Genomic DNA, 12,022 nt, shown 5'->3' with positions numbered 1-12,022 from the left:
TGATATTTTCCCAATATTTATGTTATCACCTTTGCTTTCTATTTGTCAGCATTTCCCTTTTTATTCATTAATTTTTTTTTGCATTTTTAAAAGTTTTTAAACATTTATTGAGAAATACATCACACATAGTAGATAGCCTGAGTAATACACTTGTGCAATTTCATTATGTACCGTTTTATTTCTCATTTTCAGCTCTTCAGGAACCTATCAATCTAAAGAGTTGAATTTTCAGGTAAGGGACATAAGTAATTTAATTATTTTCTCCTTTTATTCTCTTTTTCCTATTTATTTCAAAGTTCTAATAGATTCTGGAATTTCTGGATCTAGCTTACATTCTCTCTCTCTCTCTCTCTCTCTCTCTCTCTCTCTATCTTATCTATCTACCCATCTTTTTAGGGCCGCATCTGCAGCATATGGTAGTTCCCAGGCTAGGGGTCGAAAAAGAGCTACAGCTGCCAGCCTATGCCACAGCCACAGCAATGAGGAATCCGAGCTGTATTTGCGATGTACACCACAGCTCACAGCAACGCCAGATCCTTAAACTACTAAGCAAGGCCAGGGATTGAACCTGAGTCCTCATGGATACTAGTTGGGTTTGTTACTGGTAAACCACAATGGGAACTCCAACTTACATTTAAAAAATCATTTTTGGGTGTTCTCGTCATGGCTCAGCAGTTAACGAACCTGACTAGGATCCAGGAGGATGAGGGTTCCATTCCTGGCCTAGCTCAGTGGGTTAAGGATCCAGGTTGCTGTGAGCTGTGGTATAGGTCGCAGACATGGCTCAGATCTGGCACTGCTGTGGCTGTGGCATAGGCCAACAGCTGCAGCTCTGATTGGACCCCTAGCCTGGGACCCTCCATATGCTGGGGCTGCCCTAAAAAACAAACAAAAAAAGATCATTATTTCTTATGATTTCTTTTTCCATTTGCCTTGTATTATGGGATAATCTCATATTTGAATCTTTCATTTTAATAGCTAATTTTCACCTAAATCTATTCTTATCAAGCCATTTTATTAAATTGTTATTTTAGCAACCATTTTGAAAGTTTCAGTTACTCTCTTCTATTTTAGATTATCATTTATATTCTTTTACTTTTTAAATACAGAAGAAATATTCCCAAAGCTTTCTGAGAATATTTTAAAAATGTAATTTAAAAATTTCTACATTTCCTTATTCATTCTGACCCCTGCAATTAGTTCTATACCTGCTTGTATTTTTCTTTCTTTTACATTGTTTGTCTATCTTAATGGCTGGTAATTTTTTATTGCCCCTTTGTATTTATAGATTAGGGCCTACAATAACCTTATTAGTAGCTATCTATGTAGTCTCTGACTGAGGGTCTCCATTCTAAGGACAGTAATTGCAGGTTTATAATACGGCTTTTATGGTTCTTTGGAAGTAGGAATTGAGTCTTAATACTAGGTGGTATTTTTGTCGGATGGATTTTTCTTTTTTATGAGGAGGCTCTTTGTTCCCTGCGATGGCTCTAAGTTACATGGGCCAATGTCTCTTTTCGCTTGTCTTAGGATTCATTCTGTTTTCTTCCTGGAGTAGAACTAAGTTACGAAGGAATCAGCCTCCTTTCTAAGGCCCATGTTTTCTCCCAGCATTCACTGCTTTATGCTAATGAAAAACTCACTTTTGTGGTGGGATACTCTGAGTGGGTGGTGTGTGAAGTTTCCCAGGAAGAAAAACAGGGCACAGCTGGAGGCTGCAGGGTGAGGTACCTGACTTTGTGCATGTCTGTGGAGGGATTAAGGGCGGGTCCTAACAGGGTTGCAGGAAGCGCTGGGATGCGCGGCTCATCGAAAGCAGCTGAGAAAACCTCAGAATCACGCTGCACGAAGGTATTCGAGAGGTTCTGAGAGGAAGCCCGATCTCGCGAGATGTACGGGGGCGCGACACACGGGAGCCCTAGAATGAGACGCGTTGGTGTCCCAGCGTGGAAGGTTTGTCTCTTCAGACTTGTCTGTAAGGGTTTGGTTCACACCACCTACCACAGAATACTCAGTGCTCGGGGACTCCTTGACCCTTTCCAGTCTGGGGATTGGCTCCCTGATTGGCATCTCACCCCAGAGGTCAGAACAGGTAGGGGCAAGGTGCGCTGGCACAAATTCTCTGCGTGGGAGTGAACTGCACCCGGTTGGTTCCCCAACTACACCCTTCGAAGAGCCCCAAATGGGGGTGGAGGGTGGGGCAGGGAGCCATACCAGCTTCTGCTTGAAACCCTGGGGACTGAAAATGTCCTCTGCCAAGGTCCAAGGCTTCAGCAACCTGAATGCCTTTTATAGTTTAAAAAATAGCAGCTTTTTTTTTTGTTTTTTTTTTAAGGGTATGATTCACATAGTATACAATCTACCCATTTAAACTGTACAAGTCAGTGGTTTTTAGTATACTCAAAATTGTGCAACCATCATCACTATCTAGTCCTTGAAGAGTTTTCATATTTTATCATTCCAAAAAGAAACCCATACATCGGCACTTTCCGTTCCTCACTCCTCTCAGCCTCTGGCAACAACACATTTATTTTCTGTCTTGATGGAGTCATCTGTTTTGGAAATTTCATATAAAAGGAATCATATGGTATGTCATATTTTATGTTTGGCATCTTATGTTTTGGATATTGTCTTCAAGGTTCATTAATGTTGTACCTTGTGTTAGTATTTCATTCTTTTTATGGTTGAGTAATATTCTCGTACATGGATATACAACATTTGTTTATCCATTCAGCAGTTGATGGATATTTTTGAACTGTTTTAAACTTTTGACTACTATGAATAATGCTGCTATAAATATTCATACACAAACTTCTGTGTGGACCTATGTTTTTAATTCTCTTGGGAATATTCTTAGGAGAGGAATTGTTGATTCATGTGGCAGTTGTAGCTTTAATTTTTGAAGAACTGCCAGACTGTTTTACGTAATGACTACACTGTTTTGTATTCCCACCAGGTATGTATGAGGCTTCCAGTTTCTCTACAACTTGCCAACACTTGTTATTGTACATATTTTTTTATTATAGCCATTCTAGTGGGCATGAAGCTGTGCCTATTTGTGGTTTTAATTTGTGTTTATCTGATAACTTATTTTGTTGAGTGTTTTTTCATGTGCCACTTGGCCATTTATATATCTTTGAAGAAGTATTTATTTAGAATCTTTCCCATTTTTAAATTGGGAATTTTTCTTTTTATTATTGACTTGTAAGTATTCTTTACATATTCTAGATAGAAGTCTCTTTTTATATATATGACTTGCAAATATTTTCTTCCATTCTGTGGGTTGCTTGCCATTTTCTTGAGGTGCTCTTTTGAGCGTAAATATTTTAATATTCATGAAGTCCACTTGTCTTTTTTTTTTATTGTTGTGCTTTTCGTATCTTATCTAAGAAACCATTGGCTGATACAAGGTCAAAAGATTTATTATGGTTTCTTCTAAGAGTTTAATTTTGATTCTTAAATTTAGGTGTGATATGTATTGAGTTAATTTTTGTGTGTGATGTGAGATGGGACTTTTTTTAATAATTTACTTTGTTTTTTGGATATGGTTTATTTATTTATTTATTTTTTTGGTCTTTTTAGGGCTGCACCTGCGGCATGTGAAGGTACCCAGGCTAGGGGTCCAGTTGGAGCTGTAGCTGCCGGCCTACACCACAGCCACAGCAATGCCAGATCTGAGCCACGTCTGCAACCTACACCACAGCTCACAGCAACGCCAAATCCTTAATCCCCTGAACGGGGCCAGGGATGGAATACACGTCCTTATGGATGCTAGTTGAGTTTAATAACCACTGAGCCACGATGGGAACTCCTAAAAATCTTTTTGAATATAATTATATTAGCTGATTTAAAATCTGTGTTTAGTGAGTCTACAAGCTGTGTTTCTCAGGAACTGTTTTTATTGATTGCTTTTCCTCCTGTATGTTGGCCATAGTTGCCTGGTCCTTTGAGTGTCTTATACTTTTTTGTTGAAAAGTGCACGTTTAAAAAATATAGTGTGATAATTTTGGATATTAGATTCCTACCACCTCCAGTGTTTGCTTGTTGGCAACCTATGATCATGACTATGAGCACAAGCTTTGTCCTCTGAAAAACATGGTTTTAATCTTTGTTTTCTTATATGACTTTAGACGTATTGTTAATGTTTCAATCTTCTCACTTAAAAAATAGAAACCGTAATATATATCTCATAGTTAGTGTTGTTTTGAAGATTGAATGACACAATATATGTAAAGCTCTTCCTTCAATAAATAGTACCTCTTATTTAAAATTGAAGCTGGTGGTTTAGATATAATTTCAGTTGAGGAAATTAGCAGGTGGGATGGTTTATTTATTGTCAGAAATTTAACATCCTCCCACTTCTTTCATTAGGTTACTTATAAATTTTCCATATTTTTCTGTTGTGATTTTTTTGGTCTCATGGATATATTTTATTTCCAAAGCAAGGGAAATCTTTCCTCTGATAGTGTCCCCATCAATTTCTCTAATCTGTTAATACCTAAGGGTCTAGGAAGCCCACTAGAGGTTACTTTTTATCCAGACTTCCCAGTAGGTTGAGCAGTAGTAGGCTTAACAGTTCATCTAACATGGTAATTTTAAGCGTATAACTGGCATGCCAATGATAAACACAGATTTTTCACAGAATGTTATCTGCCTTTATTATTTATTAGTTATGTGTATATAACCAACCCTAGCTATAGCGTCCAAATGTAAGAATATTACTTGATTTTGTATTTTCCAATATCAGATTATGCCATTACCCAGTAGCAGGTACTGAATTTATCTAATAGATAAAATGAAAAGAAAACTTTTTTCTGTAATTTTCAGTACAAAAGTAATGAATAACAAAAAATTAAATTCAGGAGAACTCACAAATAATGAATAACAAAAATTTAAGTAAATGTATATATAAACATTTTTAAAGTTGTTTTCCCAATAAATAGAATTAAAAAGTTCACATGATCTTGCTTTTGTGACTCACAAGAAATAATTATCCAAGTATTTTGTTAAGGTATATTTGAAATCCTGAGTACTTGATGAGAGAATATTAATGATAAAATTATAATTTTTGTTACTAATCCTTAACTTTGAATTGCTGCATACAAAGTTTATTAGGAGTAGAATACATAGAAAATATCAGCTGCTTTAGAAAGTGTGTAACTTTTGTCAGTCCAAATATGACTGTTCTTCTGAAAGATCAAGGCACCTCCTTAGCCTAGTCCTGTGCCTCAAATTCCATGCCATTTTCAATATACTTTCTTGAGGGTAGTGTAAATGCTTAGATTAAGGAGGTAAATTAAACATTTTAAAAAATATTTTTAAAAAAATGTTGAAGAGAACATTTAAAAAAAATATTTTTAAAAAAATGTTGAAGAGATCATTTGTGTCACTTTTAGGATAGTAGTAGGTTGTTCAAGAATGGCAGCAGCAGTATTTTTCCCAGATGCTGATAGGTAAGAAGTAAAATTCAGGCAATGTTATTTTCCCTCATCCTCTTCCTCCAATACCCCACCCACTTTTAAAAATTTAATTTAATTTTTAGTCATAAAACAAAACACCCCCCCCCCAAGTATATGCCCCATTTCTGCCATATGGAATGGCCATATTTGGGATACAAAGAGTCTGTTGAACACTTGGATTGTTTTCCCATGGAGACACTGATGATTCTTCGTATTTTATATTTTATTTCCCCTGTACATTTAGAGCTGTATTTGAAGTAACTATTCAGTGATTAGGGTAAATTTTTCATCTTCCTTCATTTAGTAATTTTTGTGCCCTTCCAGATCTACTCTTCACTCTTCTCTCTCTTCTGTGTACTGAGTGGCTGACTTTATGGAGTACATCAATGTGATCTCCTACTCCTAGCCTTCCTGTTGGGATTTCCCAGTAGTAGTCCCCACCGGGAGATCGGAGAGCAGAAGGAAAATGAGATTGAAGTATTTTTTCTTCCTATTTCCATAAGGTTGCTTGGATCTTCCTACAAAATACTTCTGCTCCTATAGCTGTAGTTATTCTATTTAGGTTCTGGCAACTTCTCCCTCTCCATTTTTCTTTAGACCTAGGAGTAATAGCAATTATGGCTTGCTGGTTTCCCTTGTGCCTATCTACAATTTTGTAAATAGTCCCTTTATTATTCTCTTTGAGTATGAAATATGCTTCATCCTGTGAGCCTGACTTACACACAGCTAAATAATGAGCCATGTACTAGCTTCTGTACTCTAGACAGAACAGAGGGTGTTCTTAACTTAATGGAAAGATACTACTAACAAGCAAAGAACAGACACCGGAACATATGCAATGAAATAAACAAATATGAATTAATATAACCAAATGCCTCAATGTGAGTGTGGATAGGGAAAAGTGAAACTAAATGAGGTTTATCGAATCTTTAAAAGTGTAAGTTTGGTAGAATATTGCTAAATATTTTTAAAAAATTGCCCCTAGTATAAATTCTAGGCAATTTTGTTTTCAAGGTATAACATATGATCTGATAGAATGACAGATTTGGACCACCTTTGATATAAACACACAGTAATTGATTTCACAATATGATAAATGAGAGCTATTCTCTCCCTGAGACATTGCAGAGAATTTGCCATTTAGGTGCCTTAATAGAATTTGACTTTTGAATGGTAAAGTCCTTTGGAAGTTGACCACAGGGCGATACAGTGTTTAATGGAAATTGACCTGGATGGTGCAGTTTTTAGAGAATTTGATCCTGAATGGTACAATCCTAATTTGACCTATAAAGTCATTGGATGAGTGTTCAAAGATATGGACTGCAATATTCAGCAAAACCACAACCATATCTGATAAAGAAGTTGAGGTTTATAAAGAACTTTTATGGTAATAAGAAGATAAATAATCCAGTTTTAAAAATGGAAAAAAGTTTTAAATAGGTATTTGACTGATTAAGTCCTTGAAAAGATGCTCAGCATCATTAGTTAGAAGGGAAATGCAAGTTAAAATCATATTGAGTAGTTCCTGTTGTGACTCAGTGGGTTAAGAATCCAACTAGAACCCATGAGGATACAGGTTTGATCCCTGGCCTTGCTCAGTGGGTTAAGGATCCGGTTTTGCTGCAAGCTGCAGTGTAGGTTGCAGACACAGCTCGAATGTGGCATTGCTGTGGCTGTGGTGTCGGCCGGCAGCTACATCTCAGATTCAGCCCCTAGCCTCAGAACTTCTATATGCTGCAGGTGCAGACCTAAAAAAAAAAAAAAAATGGTATTGACATACCACTATAGAAACATCATTAGTAAGTAGGGAAATGCAAGTTAAAATCATGTTGAAATGCCACTGTAGACACTTTATAGTGACTAAAATTAAAAAGATCAACAAAGTGATAACAGGGTTGTGGCACAACTGGAAATCTCCATTGCTGATGGAATATGAAAATGATGCAGCCATTTTGGAAAAGAGCTTTAGCAGTTTTTTTTTTTTTTTTTTTTTTTTTAAATAAACAGGTATCATATGGTTTAGCAATCTTACTTCTAGGTATTTAACTGAAAGAGGTAAAAACACGTCCACACTGAGGCCCATCTGTACTCAAATGTTCATAGAAGCTTTATTTATAATAGCTAAAAAACTGAATACAAGCCTAATGTTCACCAAATGATGAGTGGATAAATAAATTTTGTTATCTTCATGCAATGAGATGCTATGTAGCAATAAAAAGGAATGTACTGTAAATACGTGAGACAATGTGGATGAATCTCAAAAGCATTATGCTAAATGAATAAAATCAGAGACAAAAGACTAAGTACTGTAGGATTCTATTTATGTTACATTTTAGAAAAAGCAAAACTATTGGCATAGAAAAACAAATCAATGGTTGCCTGGGATGGGGTTAGGGGAGTGGTTGACCCCCAAAGGGAAATAAAGGAATGTTTTAGAAATGTTCTGATTCTTGATTGTGATGGTGTTTACATGACTGTGTACATTTGTCAAAACTCATCAAAGTACATTTGAAAGAGTGAGTTTTATTGTTTATAATTATATTTCAATAAAGCTGACTTTAAGAAGGAAAAACAGAATTCAGCAAAATCTCCTTCTTGATAATAGATGGATATTTAGTTACTCTCTAAAGCTGTTGATAGTATATTTTGATATTGGGTATGTTTCAGTGTAATTCACCTTATTTGGAATTTCCAGCTCTAAAGGATGTAAGATTATTTATACTTCTGAATAGCATGTTATTGGAAATGTAGTATAAGCTAGAATAATTTATTTCTTTTGGAAAAAATTTTTCTTATTTGCTCTTGTGCAACAGGACTACTTGTACATATTATGAATGATAGATAAGGAGGAAGTAGCTAAGAGATTCTAAGAGAGGAGGAAAAGACTAAAGTCAAGAGTCCTTGAAAATGATAATTTCCAATTAAGGAAAATAAGCAATTCAAAGAGCTACCTCCAACAAAATTGGTTTTGTATAAATCTAAGGCAGTCAGACTGAGGAGTTCCTTTTGGGGTTATGTGGTAGAGCCCTGGAAGTAACTCCAAAAGGAACTTTTTAGTTATATCTCAGTAAAGCTGGAAATAAAGAGAAAGCTATTGAAACCATACACATTAATGCCCATGTTTTTATGTTATATTATACTCACTTTAACGAATAGAAGAAACAAGATTTCATAAAATAAGTTCTGTAGCTTTCTCAGGATTTATTAATTTACAAAGCTTAAGCTGAATTAAAGTAAGATTTTCCTATTGGCAATCTCTGTACAAAAAGTTGTGATAGAGCTTTTATTTTTTCTTTTTCTTTTTTGTCTTTTTTTGTCCTTTCAGGGCCGCACCTGAGGCATATGGAAGTTCCCAGGCTAGGGGTCTAATTGGAGCTGTAGCTGCCAGCCTACACCAGAGCCACAGCAACACCAGATCCGAGCCGCATCTGCAACCTACACCACAGCTCAGGGCAATGCCAGATCCTTAACCCACTGAGAGAGGCCAGGGATCGAACCTACAACCTCATAGCTAAGAAATTCATAGTCGGATTCATTTCTGCTGTGCCACGACAGGAACTCCTGTTTTTTATTTTTATGTTAATTTCTCAGATGCCTCCAATCCTCTCTGCCTCTGTTTTTGTTTGTGTATGATTGGAAGAATTACAAATACATCTTTTGCTATAATCATGCCCTCACTTAAACCAGTTCAAAGTGCATCTTACAGTCTATGATAGTTATAAGCAGTCCTGAGAAGGGCTTGTGACTATTACCTCCCGAATCTTGTTCTGAATTTAAACCAAGCATCTCTATAAAAGTAATTTATACAAGTTTTGTTTTGGTGATTTCTACCAAACCAGAAATAGCTATAAATCAGTAGTTTTTTTTTAAACATTATCTGATGCTATCAATTAAATTACATAAAGAAAAACTGAATTTCATGTCTCTGAGAAGTAGGTGTATGAAATGCTATAACTTTATTGGGTCATTCATTTAAACTAAAGTGGTTGAAATTCTGCTGATAGAATCTAAAAGTAACTTGTCAATGAGTTCCTAGCATAGACTTTAAACATAGAGGATCTTTGCATATTTTATTAAAGAGTGTTTCTTTCCTTTTCTACTTTCTTCAGTCAATGAAACAGTTATTATAGGAGATCTTGGAAATGGATCCATTAACTACCTATGTGGTCCTTTCATTTTGTGTGTTTCTGATTACATAGAGGGTTAAATAAGTTTGAAAGATAAAATTAAAGCAAGTTAAATTAACGATATTTCTGGCTTTTCAAAAGGATTTGAATATATTCATCATGATTTACTAGGCATTTACACCCATACTTTGCCTTCCATCAAAGAATTTTTAATTTAGTTGGGCAAGTAAGACATATGTAAGTATAACTTAAGGAAGAAAATAAATTCAATGAAAGAAGCATATATAAATTTCTTATTCAGATCAACATAACTTATCGGGATCAAAGATCATGGAAGCCTTTCTAGAAGAAGAATGATTTGGACTATATGATAATGACAGGACAGGGAAGGCTTTCAAGTTAGAGAAAATAGACTGGCTGAAGACAGGAAAATTTTGGATGTGTATGGAGAACTGGGAGTAGTGCAATTTGATTTGAAACAGTCATGGAGTTCCCGTCGTGGCTCAGTGGTTAACAAATCCAACTAGGAACCACGAAGTTGCGGGTTCGATCCCTGGCCTTGCTCAGTGGGTTAAGGATCCGGCATTGCCATGAGCTGTGGTGTAGGTTGCAGATGCGGCTTGGATCCCAGGATCCCACGTTGCTGCTGTGGCTCTGGCGTAGGCTGGCGGCTACAGCTCTGATTCGACCCCTAGCCTGGGAACCTCCATATGCCAGGGGAGCGGTCCTAGAAAAGGCAAAAAAGAAAAAGAAAAAAAAAAAAAAAAGAAACAGTCATAAAATGGGAAACAAAGTAGGACAGGATGTATTGAGATTCTGGATGCCTGACAGGTTAGGGAATTTGGATTTTATTCTATAGACAGTTGAGAAATCAGTTGGTCCTAATGCAGCCATTGGAGAATTAGGAGTTCCGCAGAGAATTCCAGTTGTCTTGTGAGAGGTGTTAAGTCATTTGGCAGAATTTATTCTCCCCCCTCCCCTTTTCTCTTCCTTCTGATTTGCTGTTTAAAGTGTCAAAAAGTAAAGTTTTAAGATTTCCAAGGTTCATTGATGTCAGCTCAAATCAAATCAACATAATTGTTTACTGAACTTCCCTTATGTGCAAGGCACTTTGTGCCATTTGTAGAGACACCGAGTCTCTGACTTTTCTATCCCAAATCCTACATGCAAAGTGTAAAACCTCTTACCCACAGCGGGCTGGGGAAGCAGCCCAAAACAAAACACTAGTACATTTTAAATTTTCAAAAAATTTTTTGCATGTGATTTTTGTAAACACATTTTAAAATTCTTACTAGTATTAAAGGTAGTGTTAAATGGTTCCCCCCAAAAGTCTTTGAGTAAAATTGACAAGAAAGTTGAACAATATTTATGCCATGGCTTTGTGTACGTGCTATACACTACCTGTTTTTTTTCTGAGTTCATTTTACCCAGTTTGGGGCACCTCAGATAAGAAATGTATGTGCCTTTAAGAACTTTGCAAATATATCGAGGAGATGGGTGATGAAAAAAAAAGGAGAAAGCAATACTATTTTATGCTTTAAATCCAATGTGGTTACTTAACTTTTATTAAAATTTCAATTCAGCCATTGAAGATATATCATTAGGCAGTGATTCAGTTAAAAACTAACCAGATAGAAAATAAACACATAATGAGTCTGGAGGAGAGAAAGAAAATATCACTTTAGGTGATCTCACACAGCTAATGTAGCGTTATAGTTTCCATTTTAAAAGAAAATTGATTTTCTTAATGTTCTTGAAAAGTATCTTGAAAATTAAAATATCTTAAAAGCATTTAAATTTGTCATTAGATTAAAATGTTAATCAGATTAGTGATAAAATTTTTAAAATTTAGTTTCTCAATGCAAACATAAAGGCATTTTTGGCACTTTTTTTTCTAATGGATTTTTGATTTTTACCCTTCCTGCCGTTAATTTCTTCCTTTAGACTGTCTTAAAAATTAATATAGTTTTTTTTTTAACTTTTATGACAAAATGGAACTTGTATGTTACTTTTATTTTAGTTAAGACAGTTTACTCCAGTTCTCTTGTGATACAGAGAGTTAAGGATTTGGTGTTTTCACTGCAGTGGCTTGGGTTGCTGCTGTGGCGTGGGTTTGATTCCTGGCCTGGGGAGCTTCCATGTGCTGTGGGTATGGCCCCAAAAAGGAGACCATGTATTCCAGTATTTCCCAAGCTTGTATGTAAAGAGATAAACCTTTTTTTGCCAGTCATTATAAATTATGATCTGAATCTCAGAATCTATATATATGCCCCAAAATATTCCAAATATTTTGGAAGGGCACGCAGTAAAATATTAACCATCGTTATCTTTATGTATGTATACCTTTATGTGTATTTATGTATATATATGATATACATTTTATGTTTGTGTTGCTATGTCTTTTCTGATTTTTTCAATGAACAAAATAATTTTAAT

The 12,022-nt window shown here is 35.6% G+C and overlaps 1 protein-coding gene across 4 annotated transcripts in view; it reads left to right on the top strand.

Annotated features, from left to right (window-relative positions):
• Positions 1-1,885: 1,885 nt before the first annotated feature.
• LOC146406973 (uncharacterized) overlaps positions 1,886-12,022 on the top strand; it is a 345,508-nt gene continuing 335,371 nt past the window's right edge. For 2 of the 4 annotated variants that reach the window (XR_014832196.1, XM_085003610.1), the window contains exon 1: positions 1,886-2,092. Coding sequence is in view for 1 of the 4 variants with exons in the window: in XM_085003610.1 (XP_084859736.1) it covers positions 1,891-2,092 (202 nt within the window). In the remaining 3 variants the exon portion in view is untranslated. The remainder of the gene's footprint in view (positions 2,093-12,022) is intronic. The other 2 variants (XR_014832201.1, XR_014832199.1) reach the window with 1 other exon arrangement.

This window comes from Sus scrofa, chromosome 1 (genome assembly GCF_054392235.1).
Source record: "Sus scrofa isolate SSC_HxYL_T2T_F1_AM1 chromosome 1, Sscrofa_HxYL_maternal_Yorkshire_Landrace_v2.0, whole genome shotgun sequence".
Lineage (NCBI taxonomy): Eukaryota > Metazoa > Chordata > Mammalia > Artiodactyla > Suidae > Sus > Sus scrofa.
This window is presented reverse-complemented; position numbering and strand designations above follow the sequence as displayed.